The sequence below is a fragment of the Coregonus clupeaformis genome, chromosome 2, assembly GCF_020615455.1.
Source record: "Coregonus clupeaformis isolate EN_2021a chromosome 2, ASM2061545v1, whole genome shotgun sequence".
NCBI classification, from domain to species: Eukaryota; Metazoa; Chordata; class Actinopteri; order Salmoniformes; family Salmonidae; genus Coregonus; species Coregonus clupeaformis.
Window position 1 is genome coordinate 21,678,121 of NC_059193.1, and position 22,765 is coordinate 21,700,885.

At 44.7% G+C, this 22,765-nt stretch overlaps 1 protein-coding gene across 4 annotated transcripts in view; it reads right to left on the reverse strand.

Moving 5' to 3' along the window:
- Nucleotides 1-10,013: 10,013 nt before the first annotated feature.
- The window catches only part of LOC123481550 (ras-GEF domain-containing family member 1C-like), a 35,253-nt gene continuing 22,501 nt past the window's right edge, over nucleotides 10,014-22,765 (reverse strand). Inside the window, exons 2-14 of one of the 4 annotated variants that reach the window (XM_045205979.1) lie at nucleotides 21,133-21,365; nucleotides 20,834-20,956; nucleotides 20,586-20,723; nucleotides 18,418-18,633; nucleotides 15,500-15,574; nucleotides 15,019-15,117; nucleotides 14,384-14,486; nucleotides 14,213-14,292; nucleotides 13,876-13,971; nucleotides 13,682-13,777; nucleotides 11,457-11,580; nucleotides 10,949-11,021; nucleotides 10,014-10,439 (exon numbers count right to left, since the gene is read on the reverse strand). In XM_045205979.1, coding sequence (XP_045061914.1) covers nucleotides 10,388-10,439; nucleotides 10,949-11,021; nucleotides 11,457-11,580; nucleotides 13,682-13,777; nucleotides 13,876-13,971; nucleotides 14,213-14,292; nucleotides 14,384-14,486; nucleotides 15,019-15,117; nucleotides 15,500-15,574; nucleotides 18,418-18,633; nucleotides 20,586-20,723; nucleotides 20,834-20,956; nucleotides 21,133-21,354 — 1,497 coding nt within the window. In that variant the 5' untranslated portion in view covers nucleotides 21,355-21,365 and the 3' untranslated portion in view covers nucleotides 10,014-10,387. Of the gene's footprint in view, nucleotides 10,440-10,948; nucleotides 11,022-11,456; nucleotides 11,581-13,681; nucleotides 13,778-13,875; nucleotides 13,972-14,212; nucleotides 14,293-14,383; nucleotides 14,487-15,018; nucleotides 15,121-15,499; nucleotides 15,575-18,417; nucleotides 18,652-20,585; nucleotides 20,724-20,833; nucleotides 20,957-21,132; nucleotides 21,366-22,765 lie in introns of all 4 variants that reach the window. The other 3 variants (XM_045205975.1, XM_045205985.1, XM_045205982.1) reach the window with 3 other exon arrangements.

Sequence of the window (22,765 nt, forward strand, 5' to 3'; positions counted from 1 at the left end):
AATTCCCAAAAGGTTGTAAATGTTTTAGTTTAAATAAATTAAACAAAGACTCAATCCTGCAATGGTCAGCCCCTGGTTCGACCGTGATCTGGCAGAGTTACTCCACCTCAAGAATTCAATTTGGCGAAAGTCTCGGCACACGCATACTCAGGCTGACTGGCTCTCGTTCAGGCAAATGAGAAATAGGTGCACTCAGGCTATCCGGAAGGCATAGTGAGTTACTTTAAGGAGCAGTTCTCTCTCTGTGGGTCTAACCCCAATAAGTTCTGTAAAACAGTTAAAGACCTGGGGAATAAACCCTCCTCCTCACAGCTGCCCATGTCCCTTAATGTTGATGATGTGGTTGTTACTGACAAGGAGCACATGGCTGAGCTCTTTAATCACCACTTCATTAAGTCAGGATTCCTATTTGACTCAGCCATGCCTCATTGCCCGTCCAACATTTCCTCATCTCCCACCTCTTCTAATGCGACTAGCCCTGATGCTCCTCCCTCTTTTTCCCCTGCCCCGCTACAAAGTTTATCCCTGCAGGCAGTCACTGAGTCTGAGGTGCTAAAGGAACTCCTTAAACTTGACCCCCAAAAACCATCTGAGTCAGATGGTTTAGATCCTTTCTTCTTTAAGGTTGCAGCCCCTATCATCAGCAAGCCTGTCTCTGACCTTTTTAACCTGTCTCTCCTCTCTGGGGAGGTTCCCATTGCTTGGAAGGCAGCCACGGTGCATCCTTTATTTAAAGGGGGATATCAAGCTGATCCTAACTCTTATAGGCCAATTTCTATTTTGCCCTGTTTATCAAAAGTGTTGGAAAAAATGTCTATAGTATTCTCTCTGGTATGCAATCTGGTTTCCGCTCAGGTTATGGATGTGTCACTGCAACCTTAAAGGTCCTAAATGATGTCACCATTGCCCTTGATTCTAAGTAATGTTGTGCTGCTATTTTTATTGACTTGGCCAAAGCTTTTGTAGAGTAGACCATTCCATTCTTGTGGGCCAGCTAAGGAGTATTGGTGTCTCTGAGGGGTCTTTGGCCTGGTTTGCTAACTACCTCTCTCAAAGAGTGCAGCGTATAAAGTCAGAACATCTGCTGTCTCAGCCACTGCCTGTCACCAAGGGAGTACCCCAAGGCTCGATCCTAGGCCCCACGCTCTTCTCAATTTACATCAACAACATAGCTCAGGCAGTAGGAAGCTCTCTCATCCATGTATATGCAGATGATACAGTCTTATACTCAACTGGCACCTCCCCGGATTTTGTGTTAAACGCTCTACAACAAAGCTTTCTTAGTGTCCAACAAGCTTTCTCTGCCCTTAACCTTGTTCTGAACACCTCAAAAACAAAGGTCATGTGGTTTGGTAAGAAGAATGCCCCTCTCCCCACTGGTGTGATAACTAACTCTGAGGGTTTAGAGCTTGAGGTAGTCACCTCATACAGGTACTTGGGAGTATGGCTAGACGGTATACTGTCCTTCTCTCAGCACATATCAAAGATGTAGGCTAAGGTTAAATCTAGACTTGGTTTCCTCTATAGTAGGTCTACCCATGCTAGATTACGGAGACGTAATTTATAGATCGGCAGGTAAGGGTGCTCTAGAATGGCTAGATGTTCTTTACCATTCGGCCATCAGATTAAAGGTCCCCAAAGCACACACATCCTCCTCTTTTCAGTTCGCTGCAGCTAGCGACTGGAACGAGCTGCAAAAAACACTCAAACTGGACAGTTTTATCTCCATCTCTTTATTCAAAGACTCAATCATGGACACTCTTACTGACAGTTGTGGCTGCTTCGCGTGATGTATTGATGTCTCTACCTTCTTGCCTTTGTGCTGTTGTCTATGCCCAATAATGTTTGTACCATGTTTTGTGCTGCTACCATGTTGTGCTGCTGCCATGTTGTGTTGCTACTATGTTGTTTTGATGTTACATTTACATTTACGTCATTTAGCAGACACTCTTATCCAGAGCGACTTACAAATTGGTGCATTCACCTTATAGCCAGTGGCATAACCACTTTACAATTTTTTTTTTTTTTTTTTTTTTGATGTGGTGTTGCTACCATGCTGTGTTGTCATGTGTTGCTGCCATGCTATGTTGTTGTCTTAGGTTTCTCTTTATGTAGTGTTGTGGTGTCTCTCTTGTCGTGATGTGTGTTTTGGCCTTTTGCCTTTTTGGTAGGCCATCATTGTTTATTTTTAATTTTTTTCACCTTTATTTAACTAGGCAAGTCAGTTAAGAACAAATTCTTATTTACAATGTGTCCAGCTATATTACATCCAAGGCTATCCCTGGGTATGCTGCACAATCAACAGAAGCCGTCATTTGTGTCACTGGGTCATTACAAAGTAATTTATTGAGCTGTAGAACACCATCCAGAGTGGCGCAACGGTCTAAGGCACTGTATCTCAGTGCTTGACGCGTCACTACAGACCCCCGGTTCGATTCCAGGCTGTATCACAACTGGCCGTGATTGGGAGTCCCATAGGGCGGCGCACAATTGGCCCAGCGTCGTCCGGGTTTGGCCGGTGTAGGCCGTCATTGTAAATAAGAATTTGTTCTTAACTGACTTGCCTAGTTAAATAAAGATAAAATAAATTAAGTACCTCTTAAGTTATGGTAGATGTCTGTAAAACATTGCATAGGCAACTACTTATGTTCTGTTGCCCTATGATCAGATTAGGTCAGAATACCATAAAATATAGTCTACTATAATTATATGCATCTTCAGAAAATAGACAAAACTCAAAAGGTTGTACAGTTATTAAATGCCAGTTAACATGGTGAAAAATATAGAACATATAGTAACCATGAAAGTAGAGCCTTTGATCACAACCTGGAAGAACACATCGCACATGCATCCCCTCAATAGGAAAATGGTACAAAAAAGAAAGACATACACCATGTGTAGAATTAGAGCATTGTTTCAAAAGATCTATCAGTTTTAAGGGCAGCAACTGAAAATGTTTCATGGGACAGGATAAAGTGTGGGCCTTTATTCTATAATATGTTCTCTGTTATTGGGGGTGTTGCTAATCAGGCAATGGTTGTTATGGTGGTGTCTCACAGAGAGGAATGTGTACATTTTGATTGAAGAGAAGGAGTGTGACGTAGACCCCAGAAGTCTGCAGACTACAGAGATGGAGTCCATATACACTACTAACTATAGCAGGACACGATCAGTAAGAATGTAAGGTCCTCATTTGTGTACTGGTCACAGGAGTAGCAAGAAAGGCTGCCTTTCTTATGACTTCTGGAATCAACGTCACACTCCTCTGACACATACTGAGAGAAAAACGATATCGTTGCTGTTTAAATGAACTGTAGAGTACTATTAAAAACAATTAGGGTGAATAACATGGATAGAGGACATAATAGTTTATGGTTATCTACAAACTACAATATACTATCACAGATGTTATAACAACCACTACACTACTGAATGAACTATAAAACAGGAGACCATGAGCATAGACCAACATCCATCAGAAACTAGAGTAGAGGTGAGAAAGAGAACAGGAGACCATGATCATAGACCCATTGTCACACCCTGGCGCTGGGACTCTATATGTTGAGCCAGGGTGTGTTCGTTCTATGTGGTGTATTTCTATGTTGGGAGTTCTAGTTTGTTTATTTCTATGTTGGCCTGAGTGACTCCCAATCAGAGGCAACGAGTGTCAGCTGTGGCTGGTTGTCTCTGATTGGGAGCCATATTTAAACTGTCTGTTTTTCCCTTTGTGTTTGTGGGTTCTTGTTCCGTGTTGGTCTATGTTACCTAGGACGTTACGAGTCGTTTGTTGTTTTTGTTTACTGTCCGTGTTTATCGCTAATGATAAATAAACATGTTCGTTCATCACGCTGCGCCTTGGTCCTCCTCTCTTAATGACGATCGTGACAGAAGAACCCACCATACAAGGACCAAGCAGCGTGTCCAGGAGCAGGCAGACTGGACATGGGAGGAAGCGCCGGGAAAGGAGATGGAGAGGTTGGCGATGGCCCAGGTGGGCAAATCGTGGTCCTGGGAGGACATGCTCGGGGGCAAAGGGCCATGGGCTAGGATTAAGGCCCTGGCGAGAGAGGAGCAGCGGCGTCAGCAGTGTCGTCGTCGGGCTGACGAGAGGCAACCCCAAAAATTTTGTAGGGGGGGGCACAGGGCATGGACGACGGGGCTGACGGAGGCAGAAAAGGGGCGTATTCAGAAGGCCACCAGGTTACGGGGGCCACTGGTCAAAGTAGGGAAAGAAGGTTTAGAGGCACGGCGAGAGGTACTGGGGTGTGTTACCAGTCCGGTCCGGCCCGTTCCAGATCCCGGGGTAGAGCCAGTGGTGTGTGTCCCCAGTACGGTCCGGCCTGTTACGGCCCCTCGCACCAAATGTACGGTGCGCGTCGCCAGCCCGGTCCGGCCTGTTCCTGCCTCTCGCACCAAGCCTACGGTGTGCGTCGCCAGCCCGGTCCGGCCTGTTCCTGCCCCTCGCACCAAGCCTACGGTGTGCGTCGCCAGCCCGGCCCGGCCTGTTCCTGCCATTCGCACCAAGTCTACGGTGCGCGTCGCCAGCCCGGACCGGCCTGTTCCTGCCACTCGCACCAAGCCTACGGTGTGCGTCGCCAGCCCGGCCCGGCCTGTTCCTGCCACTCGCACCAAGCCAGGGGTGCGAGTCGTCAGCCTGGTCCAGCCCGTTCCTGCTACTCGCACCAAGCCAGGGGTGCGAGTCGTCAGCCTGGTCCAGCCCGTTCCTGCTACTCGCACCAAGCCAGGGGTGCGAGTCGTCAGCCTGGTCCAGCCCGTTCCGGCCACTCGCACCAAGCCAGGGGTGCGAGTCGTCAGCCTGGTCCAGCCCGTTCCTGCTACTCGCACCAAGCCAGGGGTGCGAGTCGTCAGCCTGGTAAGGCCCGTCGCTGCTCCACACACCAAGCCAGGGGTGCGAGTCGTCAGTCCGGTGAGGCCCGTTCCGGCTCCACGCACCAAGCCAGGGGTGCGCATCGTCAGCCCGGTCCGGTCCGTTCCTGCTCCACGCACCAAGCCAGGAGGGTGGTGGGCAAGCCCGGAGCCAGAACCGCCACCGAGGAGGAATGCCCACCCAGCCCTCCCCTGTTTTGCTCTGGTTGAGGCGCGGTCGCAGTCCGCGCCTTTAGGGGGGGGGGTACTGTCACACCCTGGCGCTGGGACTCTATATGTTGAGCCAGGGTGTGTTCGTTCTATGTGGTGTATTTCTATGTTGGGAGTTCTAGTTTGTTTATTTCTATGTTGGCCTGAGTGACTCCCAATCAGAGGCAACGAGTGTCAGCTGTGGCTGGTTGTCTCTGATTGGGAGCCATATTTAAACTGTCTGTTTTTCCCTTTGTGTTTGTGGGTTCTTGTTCCGTGTTGGTCTATGTTACCTAGGACGTTACGAGTCGTTTGTTGTTTTTGTTTACTGTCCGTGTTTATCGCTAATGATAAATAAACATGTTCGTTCATCACGCTGTGCCTTGGACCTCCTCTCTTAATGACGATCGTGACACCCATCTCCAGTAGATGATGCCAAATGTAGTTCAGGTGGTCTGCAGGAAGTTCAGGTGACAGGAGGTGTCCTCAGACCCACGAGCATCTAAAGGACTATTTAAAACTTCAGTGTAGTGTGTAGAGGTATAAGAGAACAAGGATTAAGAAAACAACCATGAACTAAACAATGACCTACAGTACCAGTCAAAGGTTTGGGCACACCTACTCATTACAGGGCTTTTCTTAATTTGTACTATTTTCTACATTGTAGAATAATAGTGAAGACATCAAAACTGTGAAATAACACATATGGAATCATGTAGTAACCAAAAAAGTGTTAAACAAATCAAAATATATTTGACATTTGAGATTCTTCAAATAGCCACCCTGTGCCTTGATGACAGCTTTGCACACTCTTGGCTTTCTCTCAACCAGCTTCACCTGGAATGCTTTTACAACAGTCTTGAAGGAGTTCCCACATGTGCTGAGCACTTGTTGGCTGCTTTTACTTCACTCTGCGGTCCGACTCATCCCAAACCATCTCAATTGGGTTGAGGTCGGGGGATTGTTGAGGCCAGGACATCTGATGCAGCACTCCATCACTCTCCTTCTTGGTAAAATAGCCCTTACACAGCCTGGAGGTGTGCTGGGTCATTGTCCTGTTGAAAACAAATGATAGTCCCACTAAGCCCAAACCAGATGGGATGGCGTATCGCTGCAGAATGCTCTGGTAGCAATGCTGGTTAAGTGTCCCTTGAATTCTAAATAAATCACAGACAGTGTCACCAGCAAAGCACCCCCACACCATAACACCTCCTCCTCCATGCTTTACGGTGGGAACTACACATACGGAGATCATCCGTTCACCCACACGCATCTCACAAAGACACAGCGGTTGGAACCAAAGATCTCCAATTTGTACAAATTTCCACCGGTCTAATGTCCATTGCTCGTGTTTCTTGGCCCAAGCAAGTCTCTTCTTATTATTGGTGTCCTTTAATAGTGGTTTCTTTGCCGCAATTCAACCATGAAGGCCTAATTCACACAGTCTCCTCTGAGCAGTTGATGTTGAGATGTGTCTGTTACTTGAACTCTGTGAAGCATTTATTTGGGCTGCAATTTCTGAGGCTGGTAACTCTAATAAACTTATCCTCTGCAGCAGAGGTAACTCTGGGTCTTCCATTCCTGTGTCGGTCCTCATGAGAACCAGTTTCATCATAGAGCTTGATGGTTTTTGCGACTGCACTTGAAGAAACTTTCAAAGTTCTTGAAATGTTCCGTATTGACTGACCTTCATGTCTTAAAGTAATGATGGACTGTCGTTTCTCTTTGCTTATTTGAGCTGTTCTTGCCATAATATGGACTTGGTCTTTTACCAAATAGGGATATCTTCTGTATACCCAACTGATTGGCTCAAACACACTAAGAAGGAAAGAAATTCCACAAATTAACTTTTAAGAAGGCACACCTGTTAATTGAAATGCATTCCAGGTGACTACCTCATGAAGCTGGTTGAGATAATGCAAAGAGTGTGCTCTTCTCCAGACCATTTCCGGAGACCTTCTCCCTTACCTCACCTCGCTCATCAACTCATCCTTGACCGCTGGCCATGTCCCTTCCATCTTCAAGAGAGCGAGAGTTGCACCCCTCCTCAAAAAGCTACACTTGATCCCTCCGATGTCAACAACTACAGACCAGTAGTCCTCCTTCTTTCTTTTCTCTCCAAAACTCTTGAGTGTGCCGTCTCTAGCCAACTCTCCTGCTATCTCTCTCAGAATGACCTTCTTGATCCTAACCAGTCAGGTTTCAAGACTGGTCATTCAACTGAGACTGCTCTTCTCTGTGTCACGGAGGCTCTCCGCACTGCTAAAGATAACTCTCTCTCCTCTGCTCTTATCCTTCTAGACCTATCCGCTGCCTTTGATACTGTGAACCATCAGATCCTCCTCTCCACCCTCTCAGAGTTGGGCATCTCCGGCGCTGCTCACTCTTGGATTGCGTCCTACCTGACAGGTCGCTCCTACCAGGTGGCGTGGCGAGAATCTGTCTCCGCACCACGTGCTCTCACCACTGGTGTCCCCCAGGGCTCAGTTCTAGGCCCTCTCCTATTCTCTCTATACACCAAGTCACTTGGCTCTGTCATATCCTCACATGGTCTCTCCTATCATTGCTACGCAGACGACACACAATTAATTTTCTCCTTTCTCCCTTCTGATAACCAGGTGGCGAATCGCATCTCTGCATGTCTGGCAGACATATCAGTGTGGATGTCAGATCCTCACCTCAAGCTGAACCTCGGCAAGACGGAGCTGCTCTTCCTCCCGGGGAAGGACTCCATGATCTCGCCATCACGGTTGACAACTCCATTGTGTCCTCCTCCCAGAGTGCAAAGAACCTTGGCGTGACCCTGGACAACACCCTGTCGTTCTCCGCTAACATCAAAGCGGTGACCCGATCCTGCAGGTTCATGCTCTACAACATTCGCAGAGTACGACCCTACCTTACACAGAAAGCGGCACAGGTCCTAACCCTGTCCTAAAGTTGAACCTTTTCATGAGACTACAATGTAGGTTATGGACCTATGGGCCTGCTACTATGAAATCAGCACACTGAGCAAGGATGCATTTTATTAAAATACATTTATTTAAGTAGGTCTCTTTTCAATTTGCAATCGATGGGGCCAGAATCCTGTAAACTGGCCAGTAAACAAAACAGTATCAATGATCTGCCTGCTTCAAGGTGTCACACGCAAACACTCTTCACTGAAAACACTGCACTGAAAACTGTTACAGTGGATGCCTCCTGATCCTACAAGACAGCACAGCGTGCCATGGCATGGGTGTAGGTAACTGGGCAGGGAAAGAGTTCAATTAATATTTCCAAACTGTGTTTAGGGGAATGTGTTAAAGAGAAGACAGGTACATCAAAAGAGAGAGAGAGAGAGGGAGAGAACCAGCTTGTTGTTAAAAGAAGGAAAGGACTACAAATGTATCACTTGAACATCAATCATATAAAATTGAATCAAACTGTCTCTTAAAAACATGGAATAACACACATCCCTCCCCCACCATATCCCTCCCTTAGGATAACCCCCAGGGATCACAACATGTGACTATCCCACAAGACAACAAAGTCATAAACAACAGCAAGTTTTAAGTTAAAAGAACCTGGAATCGTAACAACTAGGAGTGACTCTAACTGGCACAACTTTCCCTCTCCAGCAATAGAAAGACAATGGCAGATGTTATTGGTGAAAGTATCCATTTGATCATTTAACTCATATTCCAATGGCGTAAAACACCTCCAGTATTTCAGTGGTGGAACCCTACATATACTTCCCATTTAAAACACTGTCTTTAGCATGACATTTAGCAGACTTCGTTTTCAATAGAGGAATACAATAAAATAATAACAAAACAAAACCATAAATATCAGATAACTGAACATCAGTCAGAGAGAAACAACTTCCTGGAGAGTAGAAAGATGTCAGGGGGTACATGGGAAATGTAGTCCTTTATACACAATCTATACACAGGCCTGGGCCTTGACATGATTGATTGTTTTGCTGTCGTTTTCCTGGCACAATCCATTTTCACATAGGATTAGACAACACTGATATCCTCAGCCCCCCAAACCTACAATGTACAGGTAGACTAGATTCATACATGGAGATGAATATACCCTGGTTTCATGGTTTCAACAACAGTCTCTCCACTGAGGATGAAATAATTACATTTTGATAAGAATAAGCCCCTCAACTGAGACCATGCAAACACGCAAGCTCACACGCACACACACACACACACACGCACATGCAAACACACACACAGAAACACACACACACACTACACAGTCAATGTATTTATGTATATGGAATGATATAACGCAGGAGATCTCTCCTGTGGTTCCAGGTACTCAGTAGTAGTCAATAGTAGTAGTCATTAGTAGTAGTCATCAGTAGTAGTCTTTAGTAGTAGTATTTAGTAGAAGTCATCAGTAGGAGTCATAATAATAATAATAATAATAATAATAATATAATCAGTAGTAGTCATCAGTAGTAGTAGTCTTAATTAGTAGTCTTTTTTTGTAGTAGTCATCAGTAGTAGTCTTTAGTAGTAGTCTTTAGTAGTAGTAGTCAGAGGACCAAACACAGTCCGGCAGCTAAGTGGGCAAGCCAGCGCCCTTCACATCATAGTTACTCTTACTTTTACAGGATTCTAACAGTACAATAGAAAACTTACACAAGGCTTTGTGAAAGAGAAAAAGAGAAAGAAAGATGAGAGAGAAACAGAGAGGGGGAGAGAAAGAAAGATTAGAGAGAAGGAGAGAGAAAGAAATATGGGAGAGAGAAACAGAGGGAGAGCGAAAGAAAGAAAGATGAGAGAGAAACAGAGAGGGAGAGCGAAAGAAAGAAAGATGAGAGAGAAAGAGAGGGAGAGCGAAAGAAAGAAAGATGAGAGAGAAACAGAGGTAGAGCGAAAGAAAGAAAGACGAGAGAGAAACAGAGATGGGGAGAGAAATAAATATGAGAGTGAAGGAGAGAGAACGAAAGATGAGAGAGAAACAGAGAGGGAGAGCAAAAGAAAGAAAGATGAGAGAGAGAGAGAGTAAATAAACACCAAGATTGCGGGATTGATCTATCCCTTACGTACAATAGTCAAACCAAAGGTAATGGCATTATACTCCAGTTAGTGTCCATACAGTAGCTTCACCTTTCACTGCTTGTTGACCTTTGTTCTTCTATTGTGTTTTTACTGGTCATGTTGTTGATGAATCCTGTTCATCATTATTGTTTCATCACTTCTATTCTTCATGTGTAGAAAAACACTTCGGTACCAGCTAGGCTCCTTCACAGTTTGTTGTAGTGCAATGAGTACACTCCCTCCCTCCCTCCGTCGCTGGGCTGGCCTGAGGGTTAGCTGCCATGGTGCTCTTTTAGCTCTTTTGTCTTCACCAGAATATTAGACCTGGAGAAAGATAGGAGGGAAAACACAGGTGGTTTAAATAAGCTAAGACTATGCCACTCATTATGTTACATCACTGACTCATTAGGCTACATCACTGACTCATTAGGTTACATCACTGACTCATTAGGTTACATCACTGACTCATTAGGTTACATCACTGACTCATTAGGTTACATCACTGACTCATTAGGCTACATCACTGACTCATTAGGTTACATCACTGACTCATTAGATTACATCACTGACTCACTATGCTACATCACTGACTCATTAGGTTACATCACTGACTCATTAGGTTACATCACTGACTCATTATGCTACATCACTAACTCATTAGGTTACATCACTGACTCATTAGGCTACATCACTGACTCATTAGGTTACATCACTGACTCATTAGGCTACATCACTGACTCATTAGATTACATCACTGACTCATTAGGCTACATCACTGACTCATTAGGCTACATCACTGGCTCATTAGACTACATCACTGATATCTGTCATACCTGAGTGCTTTCCATCTGTCCTTCTCCACCTGGTTCTCTGGGCTCTCACTCTCATAGGATGCCAGGTATAGGCCTAGGGATGAAAGAAAGAAAGAAAGAAAGAAAGAAATGTGATGTGTGACTTCAAGACTGATGTTAGGTGAGACTGTGTGTCTTACCGTCCTCACTGAAGACTCATGTTAGGTGAGACTGTGTGTCTTACTGTCCTCACTGAAGACTCATGTTAGGTGAGACTGTGTGTCTTACCGTCCTCACTGAAGACTCATGTTAGGTGAGACTGTGTGTCTTACCGTCCTCACTGAAGACTCATGTTAGGTGAGACTGTGTGTCTTACCGTCCTCACTGAAGACTCATGTTAGGTGTGACTGTGTGTCTTACCGTCCTCACTGAAGACTCATGTTAGGTGAGACTGTGTCTTACCGTCCTCACTGAAGACTCATGTTAGGTGAGACTGTGTGTCTTATCATCCTCACTGAAGACTCATGTTAGGTGAGACTGTGTGTCTTACCATCTTCACTAAAGATGGGAGCAGTGTGGAGGTAGTGGAGGATGCTCCTGTCTGTCTCAAACGGGCACTCTATCTGTTTCCACGTCATAAACTCTCCCACCTGACGAGCCAACTCCACAAATTTCTGAAAACAAAATCAAAAAAGGAGAGAGAGAGAGTGAGAGAGTGAGATAGAAAGCGAGAGAGAGAGGGACGTGGAGTGAAACAGGGCTGCCCAACACTATTTAACATCTACATTAATGAATTGGCAAAAACATTAGAAGAATCGGCAGCACCTGGTCTCACCCTACACAACACTGAAATCAAGTGTCTGCTGTACGCAGATGACCTGGTGCTACTGTCTCCCACTAAGGAGGGGTTACAGCAGCATCTAGATCATCTGCACAGATTCTGTCAGACCTGGGCCCTGACCGTTAATCTAAAAAAAACTAATATAATGATATTCCAAAAAAGGTCCGGAAATCAGGATGACAAATATAAATTCTATTTGGACACAGTTCTATTAGAACACACCAAAAATTACACGTATCTAGGATTAAATATCAGCAACACAGGTAGCTTTCACATGGCTGTGAATGAGCTGAGAGACAAAGCAAGAAGAGCATTCTATGCCATTAAAAGGAATATTAAAATCAAAATTCCAATTAGAATCTGGCTCAAAATGTTTCAATCAGTTATAGAACCAATTGCTCTATATGGCAGCGAAGTATGGGGTCCGCTCTCTAATACTGAAGAGTCCCCTCAGCCAGCTGGTTCTGAGGCTCAGTTCACTAACCAAAACCAACCTCATAGAGCCTCAGGACAGCACTCAGAAAATCTGGCCTAATGAAATCATCACAAAGCAAAAAGAAAAATATATCACCTATTGGAAAGACACCACAAAAAATCAAAGTAAACTTCAATGCTATTTGGCTCTAAACAGACAGTACATGGTGGCAGAATATCTGACCACTGTGACTGATAGAAAACTGAGGAAAACAATGACTAGGTACAGACTCAGTGAGCACAGTCTGGCTATAGAGACTGGTCGTCACAGGCAAACCTGGCTGCCCAGAGAGGACAGGCTGTGCTCACTCTGCTCCAGGGGAGAGGTAGAGACAGAGCTGCATTTCCTATTACACTGTGAAAAATACTCAGACCTAAGAGAATCTTTCTTTCCCAAAATTATCATTCAGTACAAAGAATTTGAAACTATAAAAGAGGAAGGAAAAAATCCAATATTTATTGGGTGAAAAGCCTAAATGTGCAATTTTGGCAGCCAAATATGTGTCATCCTGCCACAACCTGAGGGACAGCCAGTGAAAAGTGTAATGTAATGTCAATAATATTTCCTGTTTTGTTTTGGCTTTCATACCATGTAATGTGTCTTCTCAGTCATGTTGAGATTGGTCGACTACTATTGCTTTAATGTATTGTTATTCTCATTAATATTGTTGTCGTAGTTGCTGTTAATGGTAATGTCACGATCGTTACCGGATGAATAATAATAATAATAATATGCCATTTAGCAGACGCTTTTATCCAAAGCGACTTACAGTCATGCGTGCATATTTTTTTTTGTGTATGGGTGGTCCCGGGGATCGAACCCACTACCTTGGCGTTACAAGCGCCGTGCACTACCAGCTGAGCTACAGAGGACCACGGATGAAGACACGGACCAAGGCGCAGCGTGATAAGCGTACATTTTATTTAGTACACAACACGAACAAAACAACAAACCAAACGATACGTGAAGTCCTAGGTTAAATACCAAACAAACCTTACGGAACAAGATCCCACAATTAACTGGTGCAAAACAGGCTGCCTAAGTATGGTCCCCAATCAGAGACAACGAGCTAAAGCTGCCTCTGATTGGGAACCACCCTGGCCAACATAGATCTAAACGATCTAGAACAAAAACATAGTAAACTAAACAATGAAAATCCACACCCTGGCTCAACATTTAAGAGTCCCCAGAGCCAGGGCGTGACAGGTAATCCCATTTCCACTACTACTATTATTATTATTGCTGTTGGTACCACCATTTTTGTTATATCTATACTTTGACAATGTAAGTAATTTTACATGCCATGTCAATAAAGTCTATTGAATTGAATTGAATTGAGAGAGATTGCTTTGGCAATGTAAACATGTGTTTCCCATGCCAATAAAGCCCTTTGAATTTAATTGAATTGAGAGAGTAAAATCCACATTTGTATATATCAGTACAAAGTTTTCAGCCTTACCGCAAAATGTACATGGCCATTGGGCAAGCGGTTGGCACATCCCTCATTCAGGAAGTAGATGTCTTTGATCAGTAGGCTGAAGAAGGGAATCACAATCTAAGAAAAAGAGAGAGAGTTAATGATGCATGTCCTTGGTTTCAGTGCACGAGTAGGGGTCAGATAAGGGTATTTACAGAGTGAATGGTGGCCTGTACCTTCTCCCTGATGCTATTAGCAGTCTGGGACCTGTGGACGGCTCCCCTAAGTGCTGTCCTGTAGTTGTAAAAGTTTCCAGTAGGGTCCATCTGATGCTGGATGGAAAAACAATATACTATATCAGTGGCGCTAAAAGCATGTTTTTACATGGTAGTTACATAGACAGGTACAGTAAAGTTACAGATTTGTTTTCTATATTTATTTGACATGTTGCAGGATGAAATCTCTAGTTTTCAAGAGTGTCCCCCCAAAGAAAAAAAAAGAAAAAAAGAATAACAATGAAATAATAAACATTCTAGCAAGGTATCTAAGGCTGTGCTGGTTGGTGAGGTTTACCTCCAGGATGAAGAACTTGGCAGTCTTGGCTTTACCCCACGTCTTCTTCAGCCGAGACACAGGACTCATATTCATACCAGCTAGAGGAGCAGACACAAGTCAAATATCGGTATATTGCCAAATATCAGTATTTGGTTCATGTATGATGTAGGATGCAACCGAGACACTCACAGATGATGGCCATGAGGGAGTTGAAGTTGCCGATGTTGAAGCACTCTCTGGCCACGTCGATGAAGAACTCAATCACCTGGGCTCTCTGTTTCTTCTTAGCAGGCTGAGAGGAGACACACACAGGCTGCTAGTGGGATATAATGGATGGAAATGACATGCAAAATATACAGTATTTGGCCCAGGGCCTGTATCTAGGATCAGATTAGCCTTTTAGATCATAATGAATAGGATTATATGGACAGGTTGGGACCTGATCCTAGATCATCACTCCTACTCTGAGACACTTTGTGGATACAGGCCCTGGTCTGGGAAGAACGTATCAATGCCTCACAAGGGGTACAGGAGTGTAGTAATGTTACATGGCCAACAGGTGACACTAAAGAACCATGACTGAATCATCAACTTCGGTGAGGGAAGACCGGCATAACAATATAATATAATATATTATAATATAATATAATATATGTCATTTAGCAGATGCTTTTATCCAAAGCGACTTAGTCATGCATGCATACATTCTTAGGTATTGGTGGCCCCGGGAATTGAACCCACAGCGCTTATGTCACAAACACCATGCTCTACCAAATGAGCAATACGGGACCATAATGAAGAGAATAACATGTGAAAACATTTACCATGCAGATCTCAGTAGCCACCAGGTAGCACAGCCTGTTAAACCACCTGACGTAAGCCTCCAGGTTAGTGGTCTTCTTCTTCTGGTCACTGAAACACGGCTGCTGGGACACAAACACACAATACTGCACATCAGGACATTCTCTCTTTCTCTCTCTCTCTCTCTCTCTCTCTCTCTCTCTCTCTCTCTCTCTCTCTCTCTCTCTCTCTCTCTCTCTCTCTCTCTCTGTCTCCTCTCTGTCTCTCTGACTCCTCTCTGTCTCTCTCCCTGTCTCTCTGTCGCTATCTCTCTGTCTCCTCTCTCAATTCAATTCAATTCAATGTAAGGGCTTTATTGGCATGGGAAACATATGTTAACATTGCCAAAGCAAGTGAAGTTGATAATAAACAAAAGTGAAATAAACAATAAAAATTAACAGTAAACATTACACTCACAAAAGTTCCAAAAGAATAAAGACATTTCAAAGTTTTATTATACTATACCTGAGTGCTATCCAGTGGATCTTTCTGAACGAAGGCTTGGACAAACTCCTCAGGACCAATATGACTGAGATGTTCCTGAAACACACAGAGAGAGCAGAGTAGAGCGACATGGCAGTGCATATGAACTAGATTAATCTCTGTAATGGAAGCCAAGCAATACAGGAAGTCATGAATCATCTACAAATATCACCTTCCCTTGAAGCAACAGCTGACCCCTGGTACGCAGAGGCTAAGCAGCGGAAATCAAAAGTACATAAACCTAACAAAACACACATACAGTTGAAGGCGGAAGTTTACATACACTTAGGTTGGAGTCATTAAAACTTGTTTTTCAACCACTCCACAAATGTCTTGTTAACAAACTATATTTTTGGCAAGTCGGTTACGACATCTACTTTGTGGATGACACAAGTAATTTTTCCAACAATTGTTTACAGACAGAATATTTCACTTATAATTCACTGTATCACAATTCCAGTGGGTCAGAAGTTTACATACACTAAGTTGACTGTGCCTTTAAACAGCTAGGAAAATTCCAGAAATCATGGCTTTAGAAGCTTCTGATAGGCTAATTGACATCATATGAGTCAATTGGAGGTGTACCTGTGGATGTATTTCAAGGCCTACCTTCAGACTCAGTGCCTCTTTGCTTGACATCATGGGAAAATCAAACGAAATCAGCCAAGACCTCCGAAAAAAAATGGTAGACCTCCACAAGTCTGGTTCATCCTTGGGAGCAATTTCCAAATGCCTGAAGGTACCACGTTCATCTGTACAAACAATAATACGCAAGTATAAACACCATGGGACCACGTAGCCGTCATACCGCTCAGGAAGGAGACGCGTTCTGTCTCCTAGAGATGAACGTACTTTGGTGCGAAAAGTGCAAATCAATCCCAGAACAACAGCAAAGGACCTTGTGAAGATGCTGGACGAAACAGGTACAAAAGTATCTATATCCACAGTAAAACGAGTCCTATATTGACATAACCTGAAAGGCTGCTCAGCAAGGAAGAAGCCACTGCTCCAAAACCGCCATAAAAAAGCCAGACTACGGTTTGCAACTGCACATGGGGACAAAGATCGTACTTTTTGGAGAAATGTCCTCTGGCCTGATGAAACAAAAATAGAACTGTTTGGCCATAATGACCATCGTTATGTTTGGAGGAAAAAGGGGGCGCTTTGCAAGCCGAAGAACACCATCCCAACCGTGAAGCGCGTGGGTGGCAGCATCATGCTGTGGGGGTGCTTTGCTGCATGAGGGACTGGTGCACTTCACAAAATAGATGGCATCATGAGGAAGGAAAATTATGTGGATATATTGAAGCAACATCTCAAGACATCAGTCAGGAAGTTAAAGCTTGGTCGCAAATGGGTCTTCCAAATGGACAATGACCCCAAGCATACTTCCAAAGTTGTGGCAAAATGGCTTAAGGACAACAAAGTCAAGGTATTGGAGTGGCCATCACAAAGCCCTGACCTCAATCCTATAGAACATTTGTGGGCAGAACTGAAAAAGCATGTGCGAGCAAGGAGGCCTACAAACCTGACTCAGTTACACCAGCTCTGTCAGGAGGAATGGGCCAAAATTCACTCAACTTATTGTGGGAAGCTTGTGGAAGGCTACCCGAAATGTTTGACCCAAGTTAAACAATTGAAAGGCAATGCTACCCAATACTAATTGAATGTATGTAAACCTCTGACCCACTGGGAATGTGATGAAATAAATAAAAGCTTAAATAAATCATTCTCTCTGCTATTATTCTGATATTTCACATTCTTAAAATAAAGTGTTGATCCTAACTGACCTAAGACAGGGAATTTTTACTAGGATTAAATGTCAGAAATGGTGAAAAACTGAGTTTAAATGTATTTGGCTAAGGTGTATGTAAACTTCCGACTTCAACTGTACTATATCACTGTTGTCATATCAACAAAGAGAATCACCCATAGCTACAGTGCATCTTCACCCACACATTGACCCACACTGATAGGAATGCAGCAAAGAGATGAGTGGTGTCTGGGTTTCACAAATATGTCCCAGATTGTGTGTGTGTGTGTGTGTGTGTGTGTGTGTGTGTGTGTGTGTGTGTTTGTGTAAAGCTGTCAGGTCACATATATCCACTGTGGATATATTCCCTTAAAGGCACCGGGCAAACCACTGACTTCTGAGATGATCTCACGCTTTTCAGACCAGAGTACATGCTTACTCAGGCCTGCGGAGGACGGCCCTTACACACACACAAACACAACACTCCATCAGTGAGAGTAGGAGCTCCTTTTGTTGCTCAGCCCTGTTTGTTTCTGTGTCTGTAGAGCACCTTTCTAAGCCTGTTACTCAGCTGTAGAATATAGCAAATGGAGGAACATTCAAAGCCTGTTACTTAGCTGTAGGCTATAGCTAACAGAGGACCATTCAAAGCCTGTTACTCAGCTGTAGAATAGAGCTAACAGAGGACCATTCAAAGCCTGTTACTCAGCTGTAGGCTATAGCTAACAGAGGACCATTCAAAGCCTGTTACTCAGCTGTAGGCTATAGCTAACAGAGGACCATTCAAAGCCTGTTACTCAGCTGTAGGCTATAGCTAACAGAGGACCATTCAAAGCTAACACAGTTGTTTGGAAGATTTCAGTGCTGCATCTCTCTCTCTCTCTCTCTCTCTCTCTCTTTTGATTCTACATCTATCCTAATCTCCACTTTATTTCTGTATCTATTCATTTCTCCCCTCTGCTTCCTCTCTCTCTTAGTGTCATCTCTCTCTCTCATCATGTTTCTGTCTCTTTGCCTGTTTGTCTTCCTCTTCCCTCCCCCTCTCTCCTCTTCTCATCATCTCTCTCCCTTCCATCACACCCTTATCTCATTCTCTTTCATCTCTCCTTTAATCCCCTCCTCCCATCCTTCCTACCACTCTTCTTACCAGTTCCACATGGGTGAGTTGCTGTGCCAGTGTGTAGGGGTCGTTGCAGATAGACAGCATGTCCTTCTGGATAGGTGGAGGCTTGGTCTTGAAGGCCACCAGCTTGTCTGAGACTGAGGAGGCATTCACTTTGACAATGCTCTCATCTCCCTGGGCGATGGCTGCCAGCTTCTGGTTCAGGGTCTGCAGAACCTGGTTCAGTGTCTTCCAATACGCCTGGAGAGGACATATAGACTTTAGAATGATTAGACAACTAATAATAATCATGATCAACACCATCATCATCATCATTCTCATCCTCCTCCTCATCATCATCACAATCCTCACCATCATCACCATCACCATCATCACCATCATCATCATCATCATCATCCTCATCCTCATCACAATAATCATCATCATCATCACAATCATCATCCTCATAATCATCATCATCATCATCATCAACATTCTCATCATCGTCACCATCATCATCATCATCACCATCATCATCATCAACATTCTCATCATCGTCACCATCATCATCATCATCATCACCATCATATTCATCACAATCATCATCATCATCATCACAATCATCATCATCATCACCATTCTCATCATCATCACAATCATCATCATCATCATCATCATCATCACCATCATCATCTCTCCAGACTACATCCCTCTCCTTCACAGTTCACACCCCTCTTTCACACCATCGTGCAGTTGCGAGCATGTGTCCCTTTTCTTCTGTGTGTGTGAGTGTGATGATGAAAAGATTTGGCATGGGTCCTCAGATCCTCAAAAGGTTCTACAGCTGCACCATCGAGAGCATCCTGACTGGTTGCATCACTGCCTGGTATGGCAACTGCTCGGCCTCCGACCGCAAGGCACTAGAGAGGGTAGTGCGTACGGCCCAGTACATCACTGGGGCCAAGCTTCCTGCCATCCAGGACCTCTATACCAGGCGGTGTCAGAGGAAGGCCCTAAAAATTGTCAAAGACTCCAGCCACCCTAGTCATAGAATGTTCTCTCTGCTACCGCACGGCAAGCGGTACCGGAGTGCCAAGTCTAAGTCCAAGAGGCTTCTAAACAGCTTCTACCCCCAAGCCATAAGACTCCTGAACATCTAATCAAATGGCTACCCAGACTATTTGCATTGCTCCCCCACCCCTCTTTTACGCTGCTGCTGCTCTCTGTTTATTATCTATGCATAGTCACTTTAATAACTCTACCTACATGTACATATTACCTCAATTACCTCGACTAACCGGTGCCCCCGCACATTGACTCGGTACCGGTACCCCCTGTATATAGCCTCGCTATTGTTATTTTTACTGCTGCTCTTTAATTATTTGTTACTTTTATTTCATATTATTTTATATTGTATTTTATTTTTATTTTTTTTGTTATTCTTTCTTAAAACTGCATTGTTGGTTAAGGGCTTGTAAGTAAGCATTTCACTGTAAGGTTGTATTCGGCGCATGTGACAAATAACATTTGATTTGATTTGTGTGTTGTGTTCCCCCCAGTGTGTGTGTGTGTATGTGTGTGTGTGTCCCTCCCCCGCTGAGCTGTATGGCTGGTGGTTGGGGCCAGCAGGTCGAGTCTCAGTAAATCACCCATAGCGTGTCATAAATGACCCGAAGCCAGAACACTGCCTGGGCCATGCTCTGCTCTGCAACCACAAATAGCTGCAAATTCATCACCATCAGCCTCCTCTTGCTCGCTCTCCATCCCTCTTCTTCCTTCCTTGCATCCACCCCCTCTCATCCTACTCCACTTCCCCTCCCTGCTCTTCCTCCCCTTCCTGCTCTCAATCTTCCATCCCTTTCTACCTCCCCCTCCCCCTCATCCCCATGCCCCTCTTATCCTTCATCATCATCCATCTCTTTCTCTCTCTTTCCCCGAGGCTGCAGAGCGAATGCAATAACCTTCCCCTTGTCTCTCTCTCTCTTCTCTCCCCCTCCCTCCTCTCTCTCTCCCTCTCTCTCTCTCTCTCTCTCTCTCTCTCTCTCTACCCCTCTCTCTCTCTACCCCTCTCTCTCTCTCTCTACCCCTCTCTCTCTCTCTCTCTACCCCTCATCTCTCTCTCTCTCTCTCTCTCTCTCTCTCTCTCTCTCTCTCTCTCTCTCTATGAGAGGGTAGCCTCTCATACTCCCTCCCTCCCTCCCTCCCTCTCTCACCTCATCACAGGGTGCTATCCTGTGGATGATATCTTTGAACAGTCCCACCATCTTCTCCTCTCTGAAGTCTGTGGGGAACGTCTCTGTCCACTCAGTCAGCAGCTGCAGGATCTTGGGACCAAACTTCCTCACTTTAGCCTGGGAGGAGACCCAGTCAGAGTCACTGGGTTGGAAAGTGTGTGTGTGTGTGTGTGTGTGTGTGTGTGTGTGTGTGTGTGTGTGTGTGTGTGTGTGTAAGCAGTACTGACCGTGTCCAGTGGACTCTGGTCCAGCTGCTGTTGTTTGATGCAGGTCTCACAGAGTCTGGCCAGCAGCTCAGGGGGAGTGATGAACAGACGAGCACTCAGCAGGAACGTAAACACATAGGCTTTCTGTGGTGGGAAACAATGGGTTAAACACATAGGCTTTCTGTGGATGGAAACAATGTGTTAAACACATCCAGTATTTCCATTATCATTAACATTATATTCCTACTACTATTTCTACTTCTGAGGCTGGGGTCATTACAACCAGGGTAGATTAGTGGCCCCTTCATAGCTGTGTTTACCTCTGGGTAGTAGTCTGCGGTGGGCACCAGGTGCTGGATGAGAGTGTCCAGAGAGGCGGAGGTAATGGGGGGTCCGTCGACCAGGCAAGCCCCAGGCCCTCGGGCCTCCTGGGGGCTTTCCTCCTCCTCAGGGTCAGCCTCAGAGCAGGTGGAGGCCAGGTGGGGGCTGAAGCCACTGGGGGTGAACATGGTGCCTGCTGCTGGGAACACAGTCTGGGGCATTCCTAACCTGGCTGGGATGGACAGAGAGAGAGAGACATTCAGCAGGCTAGCTGTTTACCCTTTCAGAGCATTATCTCTAGTTCAGTCTCCACTACACACTCATTCCATCCCAGTGACTTTACAACCTGCCAGCCACAGTCTCCGTCGTCGGGTGAAATGGAAACCGCCCCCCAGCAGGCCGTCTCCGAGGATGACGAGATAGAGGGGAAATGTGGGTCACACTGTCGCCGTGGAGACCGTTGCCGTGAGAAAGCGTTCCGTGTCCTCTCTCTCTACCCCTCATCTCTCTTTCTACCCCTCATTTCTCTCTCCACCCCTCATCTCTTTCTCTCTACCCATCATATCTCTCTCTCTCTCTCTCTCTCTACCCCTCATCTCTCTCTTTCTCTCTAACCCTCATCTGTCTCTCTCTACCCCTCATCTCTCCCTCTCTCTCTCATCCCTCTCTCAAGACATCCCTCTCAATGAGCCAACAAGGTAGTTTTAGCGTAAAGAAGCACTTACGTTGGTGTAGATGTATTAAAGTGGGGTGTTATAGAGCTCAGTAAGGGTAGGCCCACATCAAGACTCATGGAGCATCTTAGGCGAATTTGCCACAGGGGATGGCGGGGGATGTCCCCCCAATATTCAAAACAAGTCGATTCGTCAGATAGCATATGATGAGCAATGGTAAAATGTGTAGAATTGCAAGAAATTAGCTTTAATGGTCGACTTTGGGTGCAAAAAACGGTCCAACTCCTCCTCTTTCTCAATTTTCAAACAGAAAGGGAGTGTGCCTTTGGTGGTTCATCAATGTGTCATTCTGGTCCTGTGTGCCGCGACCGACGTAGCTAGTTGGTTAGCTAAGCTAGCCACTGTAGCTAGCCAGTTACTCCTCCAGTACGTATTGAAAATTCACAGGATTTGTCTTTGGACGGAAGCTGTAGAGATCGGTAAGAAATGGCACTTCTGTAGCCAAATATCTTATTCATCCATTTTTGTTTGTTTTTAAGCATCAAATGACCTGGTATGATGGTGCATTGATCATTTATACTGTTTAAAGACGTTATTCTTGCGTTTTTGCACAATTTCGACCTTTAAAGTAACTGCCCAGTGTTTCCAGATTTCTATGAAAAATGACCTTAATTAATGACATTATGAGTGAAATAGTTTTCCTTCCATTTAAAAAAAAATATTAAGTATGTTAAAAAGCATATTTTTGGTGTGGGCGTACCACGGTCATTAAAAATATTCATGCTGATTGGCCAGCTCATCCTCTATGAGGAAATTGCAAGCATTTTTTAAACGGTCTGTTTGAGATACAAGTTTGAGGTGTTTAAAAAAAAAAAAAATTGGCCACAAATACGAGTATACTGTAGGATGACTCAACAAAATGATTTGGGTATGAGTTCACAGAATATAAACTTTTAAA